The following is a 27,374-nucleotide window of genomic DNA, read 5'->3' as shown; positions in this document are numbered from 1 at the left end:
ACTCCAGCCAAAGAGTTAGAAGGAAGGACACCATGCCATCTGAATGACATGTGCCTCTGTATCTCATTTTACAGCAGTTCTAGATGTAATCATTCAGTATTCTTCAAGGTAATTTTTACACAATTCAAAAATAGCAAGTCAAAGCAATTATACACCAAAGGTAGCAATTGAGACAATTAAATCCACAAAATGCAGGAAACTGAGAACCCCTGCCTAGACCTGAGGAGGACCTGTAATAAAAACAGGTCAGGCTAAAATGTATGCTCAAGGATACAAGACATATTTTTGAAATATCATCCAGTTATAAAAATACAGGAAAAAACTACTAGGGTATAGAAAGACAGACTTGTCAAGTGACCCTCCTCTGACTGTAGGATGGTGGTGTTTGGTCTATCTCTGTAGAGGTGGGACTTGTTAAAAAGAATGGGTATAAAAGTTCTGCCAAGATCACATACATTATGAAATGATACCTAGCAAAGACCTTGAAAGGAATGTAAAAAGCCAAGTAATTCAAAGAAAGTATGGAAACAATAAAGGTGATAGAATGACTGAGCAATGTGAAAATGACAGATTTTTACGGCAATACAAAAGGGACACCAAAAAACATCAAAATACAGGAAATTGCAAGCTTAACTTAGTTTTACCTCTTTTTTTACATTAACTAGTAGGACTTCATCAAAAAAAAAAAACTGCACCTTCCCAGGACTCACTTTAAAAATCACAAAAACATGAAATTATATAACTGTTGGTCCACTGGACATTAAATCCTTTTTAAAAAAGCAAATGCATGCTAAAATGCACACCTAACAAAACATTATAATCTCGCTTTTGCTTCAGTACACTAATTGTAGATATCATTTCAGACTTTGGGGGGGGGGGGCACCCAACTTAAAACTTCAAAGCTTTTTCTATATTCAAGAGAGTTTTTCCCAGTTGTCACCCTTCATAGCAGGCATGGCCTTCTCTACTACACAAAACAAAACAGTTTTGGAATTCTTATAAACAGTTGAAGGTTTATACAAGATGTTTGCAGAACTGGCACATCTACATGCTGTAAATCTGCTTATAAATTTCTCATAAATTCTTTGTTGTAACGTATGTTCTGTTCTATCGATAGAAAACCTTTTATATGTCTGACAAATGCATTACATGCAACACCATTGCGAGGGGGTGGCCATCTTATTTCTTGGCATTCACACCTCATACACACAAGCTGGTGGTGATCAGAGATCCAGTCATAATCCTCAATGTTTAATGCAAACCTAAAAAGTAAAAAGATTCAGCCTTACAGCACAGTCTTCCCAGAATCCTCACTACACTTGGAGGCAATAACTAAACTTTAATATTTACTAAATGTGAACTTCTTAGACATGCTCCCAATTTAATTTACAAAAATGTGAAGTGGCAATGTATTTTGGTCATAAAACAAATAAAAAGCATGGGCAGGTCACAGGTTATCGGTGAGAAAAAGTGGCAGCTGGTCGACAAGGGTGAGAGCAACAGCTGTGGAAAAGGTCTGGAAGATTTTCCTTTAAAGTAAAGTCTTCCATTCCGGAAGGTTAAAGGAAAGGAGGTCTGAGAATGCTATGCTACAGGTTCAACTGAGATAACTTTGCTATTGTGTTTAATAAATATATACACACACACACACACACACACACATATATATATATATATATATATATATAGGCATATACAGTGGATATAAACAGATTTGTTTTTCAATTGAATTGTACAGGTTATAGGTCACATTAAAGGTGGGAAAAGTTTTTAAATGATTTAGTGTGGTCTCATTTTTATATCACAAAAACCTGGCATTTTAACAGGGGTGTGTAAACGTTTTATATCCACTGTATATATATATATATATATATATATATATATATATATATATATATATATATATATATATATATATATATATATATATATATATTTATGGGTCCCCTTCACATGGTCGACTTTCATATGGCTGAGACCACATGATAGACTTTTGAAAAGCCAACCATGGGGAATCACTATCTCTGTACAGTGCAGAATGGGAAAATTGTCCTCTTCTGCACTGTAGTGCGATCTCAGAGTTGGTATATTTAAGGTGTGGGGGGGTGGAGCCACCCACAGTCAGGTGCAGGGGGGCATAGCCCCCCTGTTAACAGTTAAAGGTAAGTGTTTGTTGTGTTTATTTTACATGGTCGGCTTTCCGGAAGTCGATCATATGGTCTCGGCCATATGAAAGTCGACTTTCTGAAAAGTCGACCATGTAAAGTAGACTATATATATATATATATATATATATATATATATATATATATATATATATATATGGGTCCCCTTCACATGGTCGACTTTTCACAGTCGACTTTCATATGGCTGAGACCACATGATAGACTTTTGAAAAGCCGACCATGGGGAATCACTATCTCTGTACAGTGCGGAATGGGAAAATTGTCCTCTTCTGCACTGTAGTGTGATCTCAGAGTTGGTATATTTAAGGTGTGGGGGGGTGGAGCCACCCACAGTCAGGTGCAGGGGGCATAGCCCCCCTGTTAACAGTTAAAGGTAAGTGTTTGTTGTGTTTATTTTACATGGTCGGCTTTCCGGAAGTCGATCATATGGTCTCGGCCATATGAAAGTCAACTTTCTGAAAAGTCGACCATGTAAAGTAGACGATATATATATATATATATATATATATAAAATATATATATATATATATATATATATATATATAAAATATATATATATATATATATATATATATATATATATAAATATATATATATATATATATATATATATATATATATATATATATAGCTTTTATTAAGTTACGTTTCCTGACTTTTTGAATTATTTAAGAACTTGTCAGTTTATTGTTTAGATGAATTAATTTAGTGTCAGTTTGCAATTTGTATGTTAATTACATTGCAAACTAGTTCATTGTAAAATGACTGAGATTTTCAGACTGCAAATTTAATGAATCAGAACAGCAAAAAATGTTCTAAACCTTGACACCATTAATGTGCAGAATTTGAAAATATATTCTTACTAATTTTAGTTTTTTTTTTTATTTTTACTTCAATAAATCAATTACAGATTAAAAGCTTTTAATTTTTTTAATGTTAAACTGTCAATCTAAATGGTACATTTATAATCATTTAAAGTTTTTGGCCTGCAAACCAAACTCTGGTTATCTTGCACACCAGATAAATGTACAGATTTGTAGACTGTGCTACAGGAGCTGGTTAGAGAGGACGAAAGTAAGCGGCTATTGCTGACTCGCCATCTGAAGAGAATGGAGGAGACTTGATGTGCCACACAGGGTGACTACTAAATGGAGTGCAAGACATTACCCCAGTAAAGACTAAACCAGGACAGCCTGCTCAATCAATGTACACAGCACCAGTAAGCCAAAGACAATCCAGTGTATGGAGGCATGATTCCCCTTGGTGGAATGCAATAGCATGCTGAGCATATGCACCAGGGAAGGGGGTACTCACAGTGAAGAAAAAGTAGGTCATCCACCCCCCCCCCACACCAGTACCAGCAAGCTGGCCTGGTTCCTACCACCCATCTCTGACCAGCAGCAAAGAGATGACTGCAACTTTCAGGCAGGAACTAATGGGCAGTAAGTTGTCGCCCAGCCCAGGACTGCCCAGCTTCCCATGGTCTGGAAAGAATGGGCCAACTGGTTGTCAGCTGTGGAGCTACTGGGCAAGGTCTTGTGGTGAGGGGGCAAAAAGAATAAAAAAGATCTGTAGACTATGCATACTTAAATTTTGATTCACATTTACTGTGTAACATTTTATGCAAATCTATTATACAAATGTTCACTCATTTACACCTTTATTCTTCCATATTTCCTCTTCTGTCCTCCTCCAACAATGAACAATTCAATTCTTCACCCTGGCAATTAACAGACTTTTTTTCCCATCCTACATGGCATATGCTCACAAAGACAGCCACCTGAAAATCATCTTCCTAGTGAGCTGTTAAGACTGTATTGCTCCACACTCCCTAATCATGACAGCTGATGAGTGCAACTCCAAGGTAGCGATTGCAGTACTGGGTCCAGCGGTGGGCATACTTCCACAAAGACACAGATATGGAGTCACACAAACACATGCCAGTTACCAGTGCACAACAGTACAATCTGTAAGGCAGAAGCATTTGCTCTCAACTGATTCCAACCCCTATCCCCTGTTCTGCCACATGGCCTACACTATATGTCAGCAAATATAGTGGTGCAAGCCACATCCTTCTCCCTGATGTGGGTAAGCTAGCCCGATTGGCTGCTCACTCTTATTCCCCCACCCTAGCTATCTCCTTTGGCACACCTTGATTTACCACCTGAACTCTGATTGCTAGAGCAGAAGTAAGCTTTACCTTTGTTCACATTACACAATTGGCATGCTCCTTTTTCTTCAAATTCTGAAGTGACTGCTAAAGGTAAGAAGTGACCTCACTAAATATTTATATATTTTGAGGCTGCATATTTTTCCTTCCATACTTACTTATTTCAGTCTCTCTCTGTTTTTTTAGTTTCAATTCTTCTGATGTGAGGTTTAAGTTGAAATGGCCTAATAGCCTTCCTTTTGGATGTCTAGCTGACATTTTTTTTATTTATTTTATTTTACATTTGTTGACCAGGCTAGTCTAGCTAGATACATGTCCATTTTCAGTAGAGGCCCGGGGAGAAATGCTCCAAGAAACATACAGAATTAATATAAAAGTCAAAACAGATCAAACTAAACAAAACAGCTATTGTTTCATAAAATCAGTAGTGTTTTGTTTTTTTTTGTACAAATTACCATACTCATAGTGAGCATAGCATGGGAACTGTATAAGAGAGGGTACAATATACATAATTCTTATTTTCAATAACATCTTTAAAGGTAATATTAAAGAGATGTAGAGTGGTGATTAGTGTAAACGAAAAAGTTAGTCAGGGTTAGTACAGAAGCATAGCCAGTGTGTATTGAGAAATAGTTTTAGATTCCTTTTAAAGAGTGAGAGAGAAGTCAGAGTTGTGAGATCAGTGGGTAGTTGATTCCATAGTTTTCCATCTGGGTTGGAGAATAGGGAGTCACCTGCAGAGTTGTTGGATTTGGAAATATTGATCAGCAGTTTGTTTGAGGAGCGTAGGTTCTTAAAGTTATTGTAAGGTGTAATGAGGCTAGAACATATTGGAGTGTTGGTGGGTTGATACAGGATCTTGTGGGTTACAGCAAGCTGGTGAAATTGAAGCAGGTTAAGAAATTCTAGCCAGTCAAGTTGTTTTAGGTTAAGACAGTGATGAGTTCTGAAAGGAGAGCCTGTAGCAAATCTAGCAATATTATTATAGGATGTTGCCAGTTTGTTGAGGTTGTTTTTAGAAAGATTAGTGTATATAGAGTAGAGTGGAGATTAAGCGAGTTCTGGCTATGGCGGTCCTAGCTTCTGGTGAAAGAAAGGGTTTGATTCTGTAAAGGGATCCAAGTTTTTTGCTAACTGTTTTTATTGTGCTGTTAATATGAGTATCAAAGTTGAGGTTGTTGTCTATTGTTATTCCTAAGAGTTTAGTGGTCAGGTCAGGAGAAATAGGTGTACCATTATTAGATGTGAGTATGAAATGTATAGGGGTGGACTTTCAGGTTGGTGTGAAGAGTAACAGTTTAGTTTTTTGGGGGTTTAGGAGGAGACAGTGGTTTGAGAACCACTGTTCTACAGTACTGAAAGCTTTTTGGGTAAGAGACTGAAGTTCAGTTTGAGAAGTGGCTGAACAGATTATAGTAGAGTCATCTGCATACTGAATGCAGTTAGTGTGTGGAATAGCTGATTGAAGGTCATCAATATAAATGGAAAATAGAAGTGGGCCTAATATGGAGCCCTGTGGAACGGCAAGGGAAATGAGAAGGTGATTAGATAGTTTATTTTGCCAGAGTACTGCCTGTTGCCGGTTTTCTAGGTAAGATTTGAACCAATTCATGGCTAGAGGATCGAGTGAAAGGATTTCAGTATGTGTAAAAGGAGTTGGTGATTGATCATGTCAAAAGCTTTAGATAAATCGACGAAGACTGCAGAGGAAAGAATATTTCTGTTATGATTTTTCTTGATACAGTCTGTGAAGGATAGCAGGGCGGTGGTGGTACTGTGGAAAGGTCTAAATCCATGTTGACAGTTGGCAAGTAAGTTGTTATGGAGAAGGTGGTTAAGTAGTTATTTATGGATGCACTTTTCCATTATTTTTGCAAGAGGAGATAGCAGAGCTATAGGACGAAAGTTAGAGAAGTCATTGGAGTTCCCCCCTTTATGTAGTGGGATGATATGAGAAATTTTCCAGATAGATGGGATAGTTCCTTCACTTATGGTTCTATTGATGAGAATGGAGATGGGATAGGCAATGGCTTTAGCTCCTTTTTGCAGGAATTCTGCTGGGAGTTGGTCAGCTGAGGGGGTGGTAGGTCTTAATTTTTGGAGAAGGGAGCAAATAAAGGAAGTAGCCACTGGTTGTAAATGAAATGATGGAGGTGGGTTTGTAGTAGATGTAGGCAGCTTAGAAGTATCAAGAGATAGATGGCTAGCTAGAGTTTGGATGGCGTTTGTGAAGAAAGAATTAAAAGCATTAGCAGATTACCTAAAATTTTGAAATAAGTATTTCAGCATTATTGTCTAAAGATGGACTAAAATTTACAGCGCTAACTTGTAGCTCTGTTTTACAGAGGATTTCTATCCCTCCTCCCTTTTTGGCTGTGCGGTCTAATCTAATGATATTGTAACCAGGTGGGGGTGACTTCAATGTCCTTAACAACTGGTTTTAGCCAAGTTTCTGATAAAAATAGGATGTCAAATAGGTGGACATCTAGGAGGGCGTGAAGTTGAGAAATTTTATTGCAAATGCTGCATATATTGAGATGGCCTATCGAGAGTGAGCTAGAGGGTTTGGTAGGTCCTAGGGTACTAGTTATACTTGGCTTGCTGTTTGCAGTGGTAAGGGTATGGTTTGGGCCAGGGTTAGGATGAATGTCTCCATCTAGCAAGGAGTGGAGGAGTGTTATGTGTTTAGGGTGGAGGGGCTTACAATAATAGTCAAAGAGTTTTCTATTATTTAGGTTGGTATACTTAATGTGTGCTAGTCGGTGATATTTGGCTAGTAGGTAGCTGGGTTTGGATATGAAGTTTAGAAAGGTTGGAGAGATAGCTAATAGTGGTGTTGGAGTGTGTTTGGAGGGGAAGGGTAGAGTATAGAGGTTGTTCATAGGAGGTTAAGAGATAGGCGGTGGTTAGAGGAGGTAAGAGTGAGACCAGGATTAATAGTTGTAAATGATATGGGATGGCTGACGTAGACATTGTATTTGTTTGAGAAGTGGGAGAAGAATGAGAGGTAGAGTTTTGAAAGCAGGTTACCAGATATGTAAGTAGGTGGGGTGATGTAACAAGGAGGGATGAGTGGTTAAGTAACAGTGGGTGTGTTAAGATAATGGGGGTTGGGAATGGTAATGGTGTGATCTGCTTGATTGGAGTAGATGTAATGGGGGTGTGGCTTTTGGAGGAATAAATGTCGGAGTACTGGGGGCGGGTGGGAATTGGGGGCAGGGTAGGGGAGCGAAGTGAGCCCGCAGGGCGAACGGAGCAGGTAGAGACAAGAGAGTAGACTGTCGAAGATGACATTCAGTGAAGTGTGAAATTCTGCAGGTAAGTCTGAAGGTAAGAGAATGTGGAAGAAAGTTGAGAGGCTAGCAAGACTAGACTTGGGATGTTAGAGGTTTAGAATGTGATGAAAGATAGCTTAGGACAAAGGAGAGAAGGTAAAACAGTAAGTCAGAAGAACACTGAGAATAGAGCTAGGGAGGTATGGTTAAGAATAGGTGAAGAAATTAAGCATACAGGAAGCTTGAATGAAGGCGTCCCCTAGTGGCCAGTCACTTTTTTGCAGCAAACGGGTCAACTAAAGGGAATTTCAGGCATAGGGAGAGGAGGGAGATAAACTAGTTAGAGATAAGGAGTGTATAAGCTGGAAGTAAGGGTCATTTAGAAAGCTAAATGGGGGGGGGTGGCTGCTGGCTAACCTGACTGGGAAGCTTCCCTTACCTAGCAGTATCTATAAAAAATTATTATTATTAGAATTTTTCTAGAAGCTATAACAACACATATTTCACTGTCTCTTATCAAGGTAAGGTCTCTCTTGGAGCTGGTAGGTTACTTCTTAATTTAGGACTATTTTTCTTAGACGTCCAGCAGGGTACATTCAGGTGGTCTATTGCAAGGACATACAGGAACACAAGGCCTAACATTCCATCTGCGTTTTCATTCTTCCTCACTGAAGGTTCTTGGATATCACTCAGCCACAGTTTCTAGATTTTGGATCATAGTCTCAAGCTCCTCCCAGTTACCATAATGCACTACAGTGTCCCTCTTGTCCAATCTTCCCTTAGGACTGTGAGTTCCACAACTGAGTGTAATTCTGTAGAAAGTGACATATTTCATAAAACAGCATATCCACCCCAAACAATTAAGCCAGCCCTTGTCTGTCCACATGATGCACCTAGACAACATCTGAAAGAAGTACTTTTTAACTGCTAGTCTGCTACTTAACTAGATGTGAATTTACAAAGATGTATATGCAGGGCAACTCCTTTAGAATACAGAGCTACTGGTGCACATGTTCTCAATGTTCTTGGGCACGATATGACAAAAGAATAGTAAATGTTAACTGGCTGCCCACTTCTCAAGTACCTATTAGCTTTTTACTTATACATGCTAATTTGCTCATGGCTAACACTTGAGTGAGAAAAGCTAAGCAAGACAGAGTAAGGAAAGTGAATCAAAACTGCAAAAAAAAAAAGATGAAAGAAATAGCTAGAAATCTGGGAACACACGTAGTCAGTAGCCTGGCCTTTGGCCATCATGCGTCTGCTGTAGTAAGGAAATAACTCTACAATGTGCAACTTATAAACAAGAGTATGGCATCTAAGTCCAAGAATGTCATTATTCCTCTGTATTCTGCCCTTTTCAGAAAAATCATGGGAGTACAATGTCTTCTTTGGTATATATGTGACCAGGCATATGCATATAACAACTGGAGCACCCAGAGATTCTTCACAAAGAGAATACATAGTCTAAACAACATGACCTAAGTGGACAATCGCAAAGCCCTATTCTATACACCGTTTTATACTGAATGCTAAGAGGCGATCTATGCCTGGCCTACAAAGCATCCTCTGATCCCACTTTGATGGACATGATGCACATTCTCACAACAAACAGCATCAGAATTTCCTGAGCTAGGGACCTAAACCTCATCTGCAACATAAACGGGACATATTAGAGGAACTGGTATATGCCTCAGAGACCATCCCTTTCTGGAACAGGGATCCCATCCACATGAAGCAGAATTCTTCCCTAAACCAATTCAAGCACATATTGGCCCAGTGTATGGGGAACTGGAAATTAACCCCTGGTCTGTCACATATGTCTTTAGTACACAGAAGCAACCAATAAATGCTGGACCACCCATTCCCAAGCCTACATACACCCTAAAGTAATAATATGGTGCCAGAACCTGTCAGATTCCTTAGGGAAGCATAGCTAGGCTTAAAGCCGCTGGGGTTGTTAGCCATGTAATCACCTACAAACCTATGAAGTATGGGGATAGAAGACAATGAGATGCTTAAATGAACTTTGGAATTGCTAAGGGTCCTTTGAGTGTGGTAGAAGATACTGGGTCTGCAGGGAATAAGAATACTTTACAAGGAATTATGAGTACTACAGAAACAAGTGTCATGGCTAGTCAGGTGAAAAAGCACAGAGCAGGACTGGATATGAGGAAGCCAAAAGACAGGATGGGAAAAGATAGGAGATGAAAAAAAAAAGGTAAAGGAGGCAATGGACAAATGTTCTTAAAGTAGTAAAACATTTGAGGAAGCACATAATAACGGAGACAGTGGGTGAAGCAATCTACAAAAGATAAGACAAGGAGAAGGAAGTCAAGATGGAATGACATGGGCAGACACCAGTGACGCGTGATGGTGAGAGGCAATTACTAGAGGTTGCCTTAAAGTAGCCATCATGGCAGGAGGGAAGTGGGCAGGGATGAGCACTCAGCCAAGTGGAGGGACAGAAGTGGGGTGGAGGGAATAAGAAAAAAAAATCAGCTGCAAAGTAAAGAAATGAGGCAGTTATCACAGTGAGGAGTGCTGGAGTGATGTTGCTGGTGGAGGCTTCGCCTTCACTCCCTTCTGTTAAAAAAAGGCATCACACTCCTTGCCATTTTAGCCTCACCTGCTCGCTCAGCTGTACCAACAGCACACAGCAGCAGATCTGTCTGGTTCGTGTTACAGGAAACTTGATCACTGAACATTATTTCCAGTGTTGTTTATTCCAGCATCTCATCTTAATAAATTATAGTAATAAGCCAGCAGTGCTACTTAAATTTTCTTTTCCTGTCAATATCATTTGTAAGGATCAACACTGACAGAAATGAGGAAAAGTCATACTCTTGATTCTTTATGCAGTAATATGTCCCTTATTTACCCCTTTAGGTGACCAACACATTCTACCATAAAACAGCCTGTTGAAGACTGCAGTCCTGTTGTGATCCTGTTTTTTTAGCTACAGGTTTTCACTATCCCCCATGACATGCCTTTTTCCACTTGCTCTGCACCATGTTGTTACAACCGTAAGAATTTCTGGAAATTGGAAATTATGGACTCCTTAGATTTATGTCACACACCATAATCTAAATAGTCCTACATCACTATTTTTGTTTCAGCTACACAAACTGAATAAGTGAGATGAACTAAAGAAAGAAAACATTACTTTAACCTGCAATTGATTATTCACTGTGGTTCCTTGCTGGGGAGGCTACTGCCCAAAATATACCTATTCAACTTTTGTCAGACTGGGTATTTATGGGGTAATCCAATTTCTTCTAACATCTCAAACACACCAAGAGGAGGTATGGAGACCTAAATTAGCTGTAGGTGTGCATAGTGAATGCAGTTTGTCAGTGTGTGTGTGTGTGTGTGTGTGTGTGTGTGTGTGTGTGTGTGTGTGTGAATCCTAATTTAGACCATTGCATTCATTCTAAGCAACACAGACTTTGTTTTGAATCTTCATACTCCTCTGATCAAGAATGTAAGCTTGCACATAATTCCATTGTCTGTTGTTTATATTTTGCTGCGTCACAATTACAACTTGACAGAGGAGTAAGATCTTACAAGGGGCAGTTTAAATTAATTCAAACCAGACTTGGCATCTCTGGCTCATTGCCATTACATTTCAAACATTCTGAGGTTTACAAGTGAAAAATCTTAAAACAGTACTGTCAAATAATTATTTGCTTCTTCATCCATATGAAATACTACATGTCTGACACTGATGAAAAGTTATTCTGGAAGCCATCTCACTGTAATAATCTCTTTCAGGTATGGTCCTTGTCACGATGAAGAGACTTGTGTGTTCCATTGATCCTGCTGGAAGTGTCATATGAGCTATTATATTCACCCCACCCCCTGTGAAAAGGCCTGATATGTCAAGAAAAAGAGGCAGAACGTCTAAAGAATTTAGTGAAGAATCATGCAGAAAATCTTAGAGGATTACTAATAACTTTGAAGGCACAAAAAAGCTACAAGAAGACTTAGATTTCTAGTTGATATGGGCCTTCATTTTCACTTGACTCCCGACTTCCAGCTTGTCAGGCCTGAATGATTATTACTGGTTTACTGTCTTCTCAATGTTAAAAGGAAAATAATCCATGTGGGTATTTACAATTGAAAGCATTACCATCACTGTGACTTTACCCTCTTCAGTTGTAGGGTAAAGGTAAAATGAAAAGGAGCAACCCAAGAAGAAATCTGCAACAATGAATCTGCCCAAGAGCATCATTAGTTTGATGTCATCTCACACAGGACAGAGACTGTGGTACAATGCATGGCATCTATAGTGTGTTGGCCCCCGCAGTAAGTGGGTGTAGTTATTTCTGGAAGATCAACAACAGTATCTAACACTATAGTTCAGCAGTCCATTTTAGAATCTCCTCAGTTTACCATACACCAAAAAGTACAATTGTGTACACTTACCATAAATGTAGATGTTCGAGTGTATTCACTGTTGCAGTCATTACATTTGGGTAATCTGCTTGTAGGTTGCCCTCAGTCGGTCTGATTAACAAAGTCTTGGGTCCTGCGTCGGTTGCTGTCCCTTCTTCCATGACGTCAGGTCGTCAGGGGTATAAAACATGCAGCCGATGCCATTACATCAGTTTTTCTTGCCTCAGATGTCAGGTGCCCCTCTAATGGGGAGCAAATAAACATAAAAACATAAAGGTATACCTCCAACAAAAAGCAAATACACCAAAAAGGCTTTTAAGCATAGTAAAGGAAAGCAGAGGTATAGCCAGAAGCAATTAGGGGCTGGAGGGAGTGTAACCAGGACTGCAACAGTGAATACACTTGAACATCTACATTTATGGTAAGTGTTGTTCTTCGTGTTTCACTGTTGGTCATTACATTTGGGTAGATTCCCAAAGCTATGATTGGGAGGAGGAGTTTATATAGCATTAGGGCCAGCTATAAGGCCCTGCAAGACACCAGTTGCAAAGCCAGCACTGGATTTAAAGAAAATTGGCAAATGATAATGCTTGGTGAAAGTATGTACAGACCTCCAGGTAGCAGCTTCTAGGATGTCCCTGGTAGGAAAACTTCTGAGGAAGGCTTCAGAAGTTGATGCAGCCCTAGTGGAGTGAGATCTGATCCCCTGGGGGATAGGTTTTCCATGGTGCTTATAGCAGAAAGGAATGCAATGGCTTATCCATTTAGAAATGGTGTGTTTTGAAATAGCTTTCCCCTCTGCCCCTGCAGCAAATGCTACCAGCAGTTGTTCAGATTTTCTTCGAGGTTTAGTCCTGTCCAAGTAGAATCTAAGCTGTCTGTACACATCCAAGGAATGCAGAATCCATTCCCCTTTGTTCTGTGGATTAAGAAAGAAGGTTGGCAAATGAATGGACTGATTAAGAGTCACACTGGATACCACTTTGGGCATGAAGGATGGATTGGCCCTGAGTGACACCCTGTCCGCATGAAAGATGATGAAAGGCTCCACTGCCATAAGGGCCTGTAACTCAGATATCCTTCTAGCTGAATTGCTTGCCAAAAGGAAAGCTGTTTTCCAAGAAATTTTAAGTCTGCAGTAGCAGCTGGCTTGAAAGGAGGTAGAGTAAGTTTCTCCAATACAAAGTTAAGGTCCCAGGCAGGGGTCGGAGCTCTCCTAGGTGGTCTCAAGTTTTTGGCCCCTCTGAGGAACTGCTTGAGCAGAGGATGAGAGAAGAGGGGAGGTTCTGTGTTATAATGAGCTAAAATGGCTGAGACGTGGATTTTAATACAGGAAAAAGACAGCCCCTTGTGAAGCATCTCAGTTCAGTATTGCAAAATCTGAGGTAAATTGGGCGCTGCTGTGCTCATCCCTTGAGATTGGTTCCAGGCACAGAATCTTTTCCATTTTTCAGCATAAGATTTTCTAGTACTAGGTCTCCTTGCCTCTAAGATGACATCCATCACAGGTTTGCTGAGGGACGATAAGGGTAAATTTAAGTGATTAGCCAGGCTGCAAGGTTCAATGTTTGAAGCTGAGGGTGAAGAATTTGGTTCTCCTGCTGAGACAGCAGGGAAGGGGTCTAAGGCAGGTGCCATGAAGATAACTGCGACACACTGCGCAAGAGAGGGTACCAGTGTTGGCGCTGCCAGTCTGGAGCAATCAAGATCATCCTTGGTTTGTCCTGTTTGACCTTTAGTAGAACTTTGGAGAGCAGAGGCAGATTGGGGAAGGCGTAGACTGATAGGTTTTTCCAGCTGAAGGACAGAGCATCCACTTTCCAGGCTTGTTTGTGGGGAGTCCTTGTGCAAAACTTGTCCAACTGGTAGTTCTGGGGGGAGGCAAATAGATCTATGTCTGGGCTCCCCCATTGGCTTGTCAACATGTTGAAATTCCTTGGTTCCAGTTTCCACTCGTGTGGGTCCATGAGGTTTCTGCTTAGTCCGTCTGCCAGTGTAATTAATTTTTCTGGCAGGAATTGAGCTTGTAGGTGCACTTGGTAGCTCAAGGCTGTGTTCCACAATGCCATGGCTAGTCTGTGGGGGGGGGTAGGAATGTGTACCCCCCTGTTTTTTTTATGTACCACATAACCATGGTGTTGTCTGTCTTTACCATTAGTTATCCTGGAAGAATGTAGTCCTTGAAGGCTATCAGAGCATTCTGTACAGCTAACATTTCTTTTTGATTGATATGTAGGTGCATTTGACTTGGGTTCCATTTGCCCTGAATGCACTTCCCTGCCAGGTGAGCACCCCATGCATAGTCTGATACATCTGTTAGGGTTTGGGTGGCAGGGGGTAGTGTGAATGGTAGTCCCTTGTTTTGGTGGCAGGCCTCTGCCCACCAGAGGAACTCTAGGTGTAGGCAAGGTATGATAGGAATCATTGTTTCCAGGGTGTGAGCATGTTGACTCCATAGGCTTTTTAGATACCACTGTAGTTTCCACTTATGCAGTCTTGCATATGGAATTAGAAGAATGCAGGAGGCCATGAATCCCAAGGCTTGCAGTATTTGTCTTGCAGATAGCAGGGTTTTTGTGGCCACTTGTTTGAAATAGGTTACCAAATGAATTTGCTTTTCTGGCGTGAGGTAAGCTATCTGGGAAGTTGTATTCAAGCTTGCTTCAAGGAATGTAATTTGTTGACAGGGTACCAGTTGTGATTTCTTTTCATTTATAGTGTACCCAGACAAGTTAGAACCCTTTTTACAAACGCCATATGATTCAAAAGTATGCCCTGGCTTTCTGCCGAATTAGACAATCGTCCAGGTATGGGTATATTTGAATACTTCTTTGCCTGCAAAATGCAATAACTGGAGCCAGGCACTTTGTGAATACCCTGGGCACAGTAGATAAGCCAAAGGGCAGTGCAGAGAACTGATAATGCGTGTAGCCTGCTTTGAAGCGTAGGTATCTTCTGCAAGATTCCCTGATTGGGATGTGCAGGTATGCTTCTTTTAAATCTAGTGTTGTCAACCAGGCATCTTTGCCTAGCATAGGAAGTAATTGGTGAAGAGTCAGCATCTTGAATTTTGGAATCTCCAGAAAGGTGTTTAGAGTAGACAGGTCCAGGATTGGACACCATGATTCATCTTTTCTGGGTACCAGAAAAAGTCTGGAGTAGAAACCTTGTCCCTTTTCCTCTTCTGGTACCAGTTGAATAGCCCTCATGCTTAAGAGGGAAAGTACTTGTTTTTGAGCCTCTGCCCACTGATTTGGGGGCAGGTCTGGCCACCCATTTGGTGTTGGCAATGTTTGGAAATAAAATCTGTATCCCTGGGACACTATATTTAAAACCCATTTGTCCTGGGTTATGAGTTCCAAGTTCTTTGCATGAAGTGCAATCTTTCCCCCCAAAGGGGCGGTCAAAAAATAAGTGCTTGGGAATTTTAAAAGGAAGTCACTGAGACTGTTTACCATAGGGAGGTGTCTTGTTATTTCCAGATTTGGAAGTGGAGGCCCCCCCCACTGCTTAGTTCTGAGAGTCCCCTGGGACTGAAACCTGGGGGTTTTTGCTGCATCTAGGTTTGGCATAAGAAGGGACTGGAAATGACCAATTCTTAGTAGGCCAGTGCCTACTAAATCTAGGAAGTTGCACTTGTAAAAAATCTTTAACAGTCTGCATAAATTTAGCTTTATCTTCCATCTTTTTAAGAACTTCTTCAGTCTTGTTACCAAACAGGCAGCCCTGATTTAAAGGAGCATCCAACAATTTAGCTTTAACATGATCAGGCAAAGATTGCCCCTTAAGCCAAGCATACCTTCTAAGCACAGACCCAGTAACAGCAGCCCTGCAAGAGGCTTCTAAAGAATCAAAACCACATTGCAAAGTATGTTTTCCAACTTGTTCAGCAGAATGCATTAAGTCCTGGTAAATCTTTATTTTCCACACAGTCAGGAATCAACATCATTTTCTGTTTAAGCAGTCCAATAACATGTTGCTGATATTTTAACATATGAAATTGGCAATTTAAAGCTCTGATTGCCAAAGTTGCAGAAGTATAAACCTTTTTACCCCATCTATCCAGCGCCCTGCAGTCTCTATTAGAAGGGGTAGGATTTTTAGCAGTAGAAGCCTTAATGCCCTTGGGCCCCTGAGAATTAGTCTCTGGATCTGCAACAGGATTTTTGAAAAGGAACTTGTGGGACTCAGGAACCCTGTAGTACCTGTCAGGTTTACTAGGAGCAGGAGGCAGGGAATCAGGGGCCACACTGGATTCCGAGAAAACATCATCAACAATGTCTAGTACAGGAGGTACAGCCAAAGGCCTATGCTGAGGTAGAAGAAGGAAATCCCTAAGCCTCTTTTTTGAATCAGAAAATTCCTGTCTTTCTCAGTGAAAATGCTCCCTTAAAGTATGTAAAGTTTCCCCAAAAGAAAAATCCTCAGGAGGGGAAGCAGATGGAATAGAATCCTCTGCATCAGAATCCTCATAAGTAGGTATGGACAAAACCAGGTCATCAGAAGAGTTTCGTTTCTGAAACTCGAAAATGACAATTTCAGGAGTCGGCCAACCGGCACTTGCGAAATGCTTCTGCTTCGGGCATTGCACGGCAAGAAAGACTGATGTAATGGCGTCAGTTGCATGTTTTATACCCCTGACGAGCTGACATCATGGAAGAAGGGACAGCAACCGACGCAGGACCCAAGACTTTGTTAATCAGGCCGACTGAGGGCAACCTGCAAGCAGATTACCCAGATGTAATGACTGCAACAGTGAACACGAAGAACATCTGCTGTAAACCTAAACTGTCTCACTTTTTCTGGAAGGGAAACAGATGAGTTCTGCAACATGAAATGTTTGTACTCCTATGGGCAATCAGGACAGAAAACAATCTGAATGAAGAGACATTAACAGTGTCAAGAAACTTCAAGAAGTGACACTCACATTGCTGCTCAGTGTCAGAACAGACATTCAGAGAAAGATCAGCTAGGAGAAGAAGATGAAGGTTTCATATTCTTCTGGAAAGGAAAGTCTAAAGGGAGGCTCATCTACATTTTGCTCAGTCAGCAACAACAAGCTCATCACCCAGATTACAGAGCCCCCTACAGGCATCACTGAACACCTCATCACCTTTTGTCTCAAGTGCAGCAAGTCAACATGTCACAGTCATCACTGCACATGCCTTCAACAAATTAATTAACTTTTATTTTGCAACTTATCTCCCAAGCACATTATGATAACAGAAATCCACATTTCCAATATGAAATAACATTCCAAAATAAGGGTCACTTGAAAATAGTCAAAAATATATCATAATAAACTGGCAATCCATTTGTTGTTGCCAAATGAAAGAAAAAGGACAGAATTCAACCAAGTTAAAAGGATCCTATGCCCTAAATGCATTCTGCATATAAGGATTTGCAAAAAACACAATATAGTAAGGGTTAAAAAGCCCAATTGTAAAGCAGCAGTTCAATAGCTTCATGACAGTACATCACCCAGCAAAAACAATCACCACAGTAACTTCAGAACAAGATGGTGGGAAACGAGATCCGAGAGAAGCAAGCTTGGTCAGGGATAGGTGCATTGTGGGAGGGAAAAAGTTGAGCTCAAGGCTGCAGCACTAGCTTTGCTGGCTTGGATCCTACAAGCAGCACAAAGACTCAATGGCTGGACTGGACAGACAGAATGAAATGGATTAATATACAACATATTCAAATTGAACATGTAGAATACTTTTAAAAACACACAATATTACTTATAAGCCTACTTCATTAAAAATTTGTCTTTTTACATTTACATCTTGTGTAAATACTTGCCCAATGGAAGATGAAATGATAAAATGAAAAACAAATGTTGGCCGGTTATAACTGTGTAGAAGGAACCAAAAGTTGAAACCATTGGGAAAGTAATGGAAGAATTGGACTTCAGTAAGAGAACATACATAAGTAAACCTATATATATATATATATATATATATATATATATATATATATATATATATATATATATATAAAGCATAGACCAAATACAGCTAATACTGTTAGTTACGTTAAAATCTAAAAAAAACTTGTTACCTCCTCCTTGATATGCAGAATGCATACACAGAGATTTTTGAACATTACATTCTATACTCCAGTTAAATTAACCAAACAAGACAGAAATGGAAATAATTCTACATGTCTGAAATGATAGTATAACATAAAAGCAGACTGAAAACATATCTGTTGAATATAAAATGATTAAAGACTAACTAGGCGCAAATTCAAATGCTGATGAACAACGAGGATTATGCTCAAATATCAGTTAAATGACAACCTGGTTCAGTGCTAGTCTACTGCAAGATACGATCTTAACAATGCTTAGAAGTATGTTTAACAGCTGCTAAGCACCTCCTATGCACTATTAAGACTACTTCCGGAACTAGTCCCAAGAGCAGACAGTGCCGCCAATAAACAGAAGCAGATCAAATTAACTTCAATTCAATTCCATTTCTGCTTGCTGTCTACAGCATTTTAGCCTTTAAATAGGTTCATAGGTTGGTACTAGGCTATCAGGCCTAGGGCCTATACAAACCTAGCCATAACAATTCCCTGGCTATTTCTTCCCACACTATTTACTTCCCTGGACCCCTGTCTAGCAGGGCAACTGACATGATCCCTGGGGTGAATTTCCTTTCTCCCATCCAATCGTCAAGGTTCCTTTTGAAGAGGGCCAGAGAGGCACTCTGCTTGACATGTATGGGCAATCTATTCCAGAGTCTGGGGAGTCTCTGGGTCAGGAACCTATCCCTCCAGCATGTTTTGTTTATTGTGATGACAAGGTTTAGATCTCTGGAGTGTGTGGCTCTGAGGGATTGGGATTTCTTTAAGTGTAGCATGTCCAACAGCTCTGGGTTTGACGTGGCCTTGTATGTTAAGCAGAGATCACCTCTGAGTAGACGATATGCGACAGAGTATAGCTGGAGTTTTTTAAGGCGGTCAGCATAGGGCATCTGCTTTAGGCCTGTGATTCTTTTAGTGAGGTATTTCTGCAGCCTTTCCAGTTGTTGCAGATGTCTTGAGAGGTACATACCAAACGGGGCATTGTATTTTATAATGGGTCTAATGAGGGATGAGTACAGTGGGACAATGACCTCCTTTTTCCTGGATGAAAAGCCTTTAGTGATGAGGTGTGCCACATAGAAGGATTTCCTGACTGTTGTGGCGATGTGGTTATCGAAGGTGAGACCACTGTCCACCTGTGTCCCTAAGTCTCTTATCACACTTTCGGTGTTTAGTGTACTGCCACCTATATGGTAATTCACAGATACATGTTTTTTCCCAAAGGGGATAACTATACATTTCTTGGCATTGAGCTTGAGCCCATGGCTCTGGCACCAAGCATCTGTTTCTGTAAGGCCCTTTTGTAGAGTATCCACATCATTTGGGGATTCAGTAATGGCTCCCAGTTTGCAGTCATCTGCGAACTTTGTTAGCCAGAGTCCCTTAGTGTTGGCCTGTACTTCAGAGAAGTAGATGCCAAACAAGAGCGGTCCCAGGACTGAACCCTGAGGTACTCTACTTGTCATTTGTCTGGAGCTGGATTTGGAGTCGGCTACTTTTACAGTGTGGGTTCTATCAGTAAGCCAGTTAGCAACCCATTGGGTGACGTAGGGATTAATGCCCAGTTTAGTAAGTTTATCTATGATTCCAGAGTGGGGGATGGTATCAAAGGCCTTGGCAAGATCTAGATAGGCTGTGTGGACCACCTTACCCTTGTCCATGGCACTGGTGACTGATTCAAAGAAGTCGATCAGGTTCAGGAGACAAGATCGGCCCTTCACGAACCCAAACTGGGTGGGGTCCAGTGTTTCAAGGTTGCCAATGTCTTTGCTTATAAGTTCCATGATAATACGCTCCATGGCCTTGCAGATAAGGCTTGTCAGACTGATGGGATGGTAGTTTCTGGGATCCAAGGTGGATCCCCCCCCTTGTGGAGTGGGATAACTGTAGCTGTGCGCCACTCAGTGGGCACGAAACCTGAGGTGAGGCTACGATTAAACATGACACTTAGGTGAGGTGCCAGTTCATATTGTAGTTCATGTAGTACACAGCCTGGGATGTCATTTGGTCCCATGGATGCTGTATTCTTAGCTTTGGAGAGTGCGTTTTTTACCTGTGCGGCCATTATTACCAGAATTTGGCAATCTTCCGGTACTGAGATGGGCCATTTAGGGGGTGAGAGGGGGGTGAAGTTGGCACTGAATCGATCTGCCAGGATACTGGCAATATCCTTGGGATCAGTATATTTAATGTCATTCTGTTTTAGCTCAGAGCAGATCTGAGCACTGCCATTTAGATTCTTGACATAGTTATAGAATGACTTGTGGTTGTCTTTGGAATCTTTGGCAATTTTATTTTCGTAACTAGCTTTGGAGGATTTTATGAGGGATCTCAGTTTCTTACTGAGGCTTGTAAGGAGTTTTTTGCATCCTGGGATTTTCCTCTTTTCTGCAACAGTTTCTTCCTTTTGTTGTAAAGTTTGTTTATGGTAGGGGACCACCAGATTGGCTTCCTTTTATTGGCTGAGAGCACCTTGGTTCTATTTGGGATGGCACGATTCATGCATGAGTGGATGTGCTCGTACAGTGCCTTAGTGTAGGATTCTGCAGTTGAACTTTCAGTTCCCGTCTGCATGGGTGTCATGAAGTTTGTCACTTCTGACTTCAGTAGTATGAAGTTAGCTTTGGAGAAGTTTTTTATGGAGGTTTCCTTACTGGGGAGTGGGGGTGGGATGTGTATGTTAAGGGTGATTAGCTTATGGTCAGACCTGACTAACGAGGGGGTGACAATAGGTGTGGAGCATTGATTTCCCATGGTGGTAATGACCAGGTCTAGGATACTGGACCCCCTGGTGGGACTATGGATTAGTTGATCCAGGGCGTTGGAATTTATGAATTCCAAGAACCGTTGGGCAAAGGTGTTGGTACAAGAGTAGTTTTCCCAGTTAATGGCAGGGTAGTTAAAATCACCCAGTATTAGGGTGTTTGGTTCTATCTTAATATTTTCCAGTATGTTTAGAAAGGTGTAGTGAGAATCTTGGGGTATGGTGGGGGATCTGTAGCAAGCTACAATTTGGATTGCAGTCTTACCCAGTGTTAGTTGCACCTGGAGAATTTCAGATGCATTGTGTTGGGCAACTAGCCTGGTGGTGTGAATATCCTTGGTGAATATTGACACTCCTCCTTAGTGTTTCGGTCCTGGTTTGGTGGCCGAAAAGTGTGCTGTTAAAGCAGAATGCAAGTAAAACACAAGGTAAAGAAAACAAACCACAGTATTCAAAATATAGAAAGGCAATAAATCAATACAAAATACAAAAAATAAAAGCAAACTAGCCTTTCCTTCACAGCAAAGTGTAGCAGAGTCTGGATGAGCCTTTCTGGTAAAGCTCTGAAATGTTTTATATTACCCCTTAAATAGAAGGTTTAGTTCCTAGCTCCACCCCCTCAGTTAACAAATGACTAACCTTAAGTGACCTCTTCTATCTTATAAGGAGTCCTTAATTGATCAGTTCTAATTTCTGCCCGACTCAGAAGAGAGAGAGCTGTGATCTCTTTTGAAGTTTTAATATGCTGTTAAAGCAGAATGCAAGTAAAACACAAGGTAAAGAAAACAAACCACAATATTCAAAATATAGAAAGGAAATAAATTAATACAAAATACAAAAAATAAAAGCAAACTAACCTTTCCTTCACAGCAAAGTGTAGCAGAGTCTGGATGAGCCTTTCTGGTAACTGTATTTTTTTGGGACAAACTGTTTCCCAAAGACAGGGAATACATAAAACATAAAGTGCTTCCTCAGCTGCTTTACTGGCTTTCAAGGCCAGCATTACACTTTTAGTTTTTTTTTGTTTGTTTTACTTATTTTATTTTTTCTGTTTAACCAGTAGTACATGGAACAGATAAATCTCCAAGCACTATAAATTATCATGATCAGATCTCTGACAGTAGCTTATTATGTGTTCTCAACATGGATACCAACATTCATTTCTCAAGCTTCACTCTTAAGGTGAATTTCTTGGCATCCATGTTTCAAACACATAATATGCAAGTCACTATCAAAGACCCAATCATAATCCTCTATGTCAAACTTTATGGACCAATAAATTTAGTCTAAAAAATATTACCTGATTTACTATACCTTAACCAGCACAGATTAGATGTGATCAATATCATATGCAGTCTATACCAGCTATAGTACTAAACATAATAAAAAAAAAATTGGTTGAAGGCATCAAACCCAACATTTAAAGACTTTTATGTTTACTCATGGAGGTTCACAATGAGGAAGTTGTCAATGACAATAATCAGAGACACTAAACAAACTATATGTTTGAAATGCTGGCTATATATCTCAGTGAGTTTAGGTATATATGACAGCAAAGTCCATCAACCAAGTGAAACATCCAGAAAGTAAAGAATAAGTAATAATTATATCTTTTAGAATGATAACCTGAATAAGTAATAACTTGAGGTAAAATTATTTAATGCAGGACTTTAACAAACAGCAGTTTATTTTTATTTTTTGCAATGGAACTGAGCTGAGAATTACATTGAACAACTGTATACATATATAACAAATTTAAGTCGCAGTGAATATATATTTGAATATTTAATGAATACGTTTTCTCAACAAACAGAAACATTTTCAGAAAAAAAAAAAAATAAAAATAAATGTAGTTCAGGAGCCACATGGATAGAATGATCTTAGAAACTTTTTGCTGCACTTTATTGGAAGAAAAGGAAACAGTGAGTCATCCTTCCTAATATCTTTTGCCCCACGCACATAAACATGTACATAATGGTTGATTAAAACATTGAGGGAAGACAATCAAGATGGGTTTTGTTACTGAAGGCACTGTATATGCCCTGAAGTGTCCTTGTAACAAGTTCTATATTGGAGAAACAAAAAGAGCATTCAAAACTAGATTATTAGAACATGTTAGGGACAGTAAATAAGAGGGAGGAAAGTGCAATAGCTGTGCACTTTAACAAATTTCATAAAGGCAATGTTAATGGTCTGAAAGGTACGATTTTGGAGAAAATGTATACATATGATGATGAAAATTAACTAAAAAATAAATTGCTTTTTTTTAAAGTTTCTACTTATATTTTAAAGTTTGGTACATTGTCCTCTAAGGGGTTAAACAATTAAATTAATTGGAGTTTTTTTTGTGTAATTTTTTTTATTGAAAGTGAATAATTTATGCTTAATTGTATAATTAATTAATTGATAGGTGTATATATAGGCAGGCAATTTTTTGTGAATGTCATACTCCTTGAAGGCTTGTGGAGCCGAGATGTCAGTGTGAATTTTAAAATAAATTTCCTGTGGATTACTAGCTGGTGGATCTATTTTCTACACAAATAAGCCCTGTCCTTATGAAAAATACTACATGGAAGTCTCAAAATGAAAGCTTGAAGCTCAGAACACAAATGTATATTTAAAACAAACGGACCTTGAAGTTCAGAAAGTCTTTATGCGGAAATAATTACCTCTAGGAAAATGTTTTTCCATGAAAAAAATGTTATTTGCTTTGCTCTTACAGCTGACTTGAACTGAGGTAGTGTCAATTTCTCCAATATAAAGTTCGGATCACATGAAGAAGCAGACTCGCCAACTGGGGGTGGGGTATGGAGAAATGGACTCAGTAGTGATGAATGTCTGAGAAAGGCTTTACAAACCTTTAACAAAACCAGGAATGAAAAGTTCATCACTTAAAGAAAAGTTCAAAATAACAGCTAGGCAGATCCTAGCCACAGACTAGCTACAACCCTGATGAAAGACACTGGCTAAAAATTTTAATACCACTGGAACAGGACCAGAGTATGGATCAAAACCTTGGTCAGTTGCCCAAACAGAAAATGTTGACGATTTGCTATGATAGGGTTTTCTGGTGGTTGGATTCTGTGATATGGCAAGGATCAGGATCATTTGTTCAGGGTAACAGACAGGTTTCTAACCAGTGGAGGAAATGGAGAGACCATACAGTTAATTTTAAGAAGTGAGGGTCTAAATGAGGCTTCTCTGATGAGGGAAACAAACAACCTTTGAGAGACCTGGGGAGTAAAGGCTTCTCTAACAGGTGAGGCTAACTTAGAAGGACTAAGCCTGTCTGGGCCACAAGAACAACCTTGGACTTGCTCTATTTTGCTTTCTGGAGAAATCCCATGAAGACCGGAACAGGGAAAAGACAAAGAGAATACCAGAGGTCATTTCTAGATTACAGAATTCTAGGATGTCAGCTCCCCTTGGAGAATTAGGGAAAATAATTGCTGCAAACTGAAGTGGCTATGGAGGCATGCAAGTTGCAGCAAGGCTTCCTCTGCAAAAAAAAAAAAAAAAAAAAAAAAATAGTGTTTGACACAGAATGACACAGGGACCAGTCATGTGGCAACAATAATCAACCTAGCTTTTACATTAGTGAAATGGACTAGCCAGAAATGAAACATAACTGTGAGGTGACATAGTTCACTTCTACTTCCACATTTCCTCTCAACAGTTGTTCCACCCTGTTTGCTAAAATATTAAGACACTGCCACTGGATGCTTCAATAATTAAATGATACCATGCCCACCCCCCACACCCCGGGTGAGAGTAACACAGATTTCTTTTTGGCTAAAGCCCCTAATGAAGGATAATGGTTCAAGTTCAGACAGGCAAGAAGACAGACACATGGAGAAGTGTAGTTAGGTTGTCTCTAGTAGAGGAGTTGTGTGTAAAAGCATTTATTTACTTATTTTACAACTTCACAACTGGGTAGGAGAGCTGGTCTACTAACCTTTTCAGCCATGACCCAAGTACAACAATATACTGAGGATCAGATTACATTAACACAATCTGGTATACAAAGTACCAGTTTACATAAAAATAAGATTGTGCAGATAATTTTATATACTCACTATCAGTTTACTTACGTACAATAAAGACAGTGCAAATCATTATGGGGGGGTTGGCTTAATGGTTAAAATGTTTACCTCAAAGACACTAAGTATAGGGCTTGATTCTCACTGTGGGAAACATCGCTAGGCTTAAAAAAGGCCCCCTGGGATGATTAGCCTAGTAATCACCTGCAACCTACAACATAAGGCATAATATATTTAATTACGGATATGAGGCCTAAGCTAAATTAGTATGTGCATTTAAGTTGACTAAATTATGCAGGGTCGTGAAATAAGTAGCATTTTAACTCACTCTGTAAGTGAAATCTAAGGGATTTTTTTGAAGGTTTGAAGTGTTTCAGTATTTTTTTTATTTCTGTTGCCAAATGACTCTACACAGCTGATCCCATTCTTGGAATGTTTTTTCTTCAATTGCCAGTTTAAATTTGGGTCTGACCAAAGCTATTGTGATTTCCAGGCTCATAAGGGAGTAACTTTGACCAAAACTTTGGAGTACTCTTTTAAGGGTGGGCAGTAGCCTTGCATGATAAATTTATACATTATAGTCTATTCATTAGAAAAGTAGCAATGTTAAGTAAATATCAGTCAGTAAGCCTTGTCACATAACATGAAATGGTGGCTGCTCCTGTCAGCAAGAATGGCAAACATAAGTATTTTACTTCCTGCTATTTGTTGTACTTGTCTGTTTTTTTACTGAGTGAAGGGCAATAAGGGGAAGACAGATTCACTTTTGGGAATTAGAACGATTTTAGCAAGTGTCATATGTGCTAGTGGGGGGAATAGGTGAGACAGTCTATAACAGAGTTTTAACTGTGATATTACATTCTCGGCATTTTGTCTGTATGAATATTAAAGTCTAAAAACAGGTTATCAATTTGGACATAAACCACAATGCTATCACTGCATTTCAAGTGCAGGGGGAGGAATTAACTGCTGACCAAAGAGAAAATACCCCCAATGTTGAGAAAGCACCACAGTAAGGGACCCCTATCTCCACCTTGCTGCAGAGACTGAAGGGGGCACCTTGATACTTTGGGGGAGGAAAAAAAGTGAAAAATATAATTAAATCAGTGCTGCAGTTAAAAGAAACAAGCAACGCTTACATTTTCAAAACAAACCTCTACAAACTAGCTACATAATTGTCTCTTACTAATAATAATTACCCCCAAAGAAAGTGCTATGTGTAAACCTAGAAATTATCCAATATACATCAACACTGACAGATGCCATGACACAAGTTTAGAAAGGTCTGTTGTGGTTCTCTTTCCCCATTAACTTCAACAGCAGTCTTGACAGAAATTCATATACCAAGCTATCAACTACTACTCACTTGGAATCAACTGTCCAGTCTATGCATGTAGTCTCATCATATGGTCCATAATAGCTTTTATCTAGAACAAATGCATTGAATTCTTTCTTCTTTCCAGGTGCATGGTACATAAGAGCAACATTTTCTTTTGTAACCACAAACTTCCTAAAAAGAAAAATCAAATATTTAGTAAATCAAATGTGTAATCATTTAAGTACTAAAATGAACTCAAAAAATGAAAACAGAACGAAAAAGGTATTGTGGGTAGAACAATAACTATCTGTCCTTCTGTACAAATTTTCAGACAAAAATCTTCAAACAATCCAGCTGTAAACCAGATTAATAGACACTCAGCAGGCATACAAAGTGTTGGCAGGCAGAAACATCTAGAATACCTAACTATAGCAGTTAGCACCCTACAATAATCAGCAGCACAGACTTCTTTCCTGCTATATGTACCATCACCCTTCCCATCATTCTACTTTTCCCACTCTTTTGATACGGCTCAGTGGTCTTAAGATGCACAGTCCACTTAGGAAGTTTGTTCCACATATCAAACAGCCTTAAAGGAAAAAAAGAAAAATGCTTCCTCACATCCATCCAAAAATGTGCACCTTCAATTTCTCTTCCCATGTTTTATTTTCATATACACTTCTCATTTAACACACATAATAACAACAATAATAATAATAATACCCCTTTGTTAACAAGGTAGCCTCCCTGGATACAAAGTCCCTTTTCAAGGCCACAAAGAAGATAACTATGCCTGGATTAACACGTTTTTAGCAATACTACAGAAGTATGCTGCATGTTACCTAACTAAAGGTTTTAGTATAAGTGACTCATTTAATTCTGTACTTTGAACATATCATATAAAAAGTGCAGTTGTGCTGGGGAAAGGCAACAACACATGCTGGATATTCCCCAAGGGTGGGGTTAGTGTAGTTTCCAAAATCCTGGGTATGACCCCATTTTAGCAATATCACCATGTGTGTGTCCTGTACTGCTTATTCTATTCACAGATCTGAAAAATCATTTGGACTGCAAAATTCATCTCTTAGCCCATTTAAGTTGTTATACTGTGGTAATCAGTAAACCTGACTTACTTT

At 39.6% G+C, this 27,374-nt stretch overlaps 1 protein-coding gene across 1 annotated transcript in view; it reads right to left on the bottom strand.

Moving 5' to 3' along the window:
• The window catches only part of LOC122802737 (periodic tryptophan protein 2 homolog), a 723,301-nt gene that overhangs the window by 510,082 nt on the left and 185,845 nt on the right, over positions 1-27,374 (bottom strand). The window contains exon 5 of the mRNA XM_044072502.1: positions 26,287-26,430. Within this exon, the coding sequence (XP_043928437.1) occupies positions 26,287-26,430 (144 nt within the window). The remainder of the gene's footprint in view (positions 1-26,286; positions 26,431-27,374) is intronic.

The sequence above is a fragment of the Protopterus annectens genome, chromosome 5.part0 (genome assembly GCF_019279795.1).
Source record: "Protopterus annectens isolate FY-2018-M chromosome 5.part0, PAN1.0, whole genome shotgun sequence".
NCBI classification, from domain to species: Eukaryota; Metazoa; Chordata; order Ceratodontiformes; family Protopteridae; genus Protopterus; species Protopterus annectens.
Note: the sequence above shows the minus strand (reverse complement) of the source record. Positions and strands in the feature narration are given on the sequence as shown.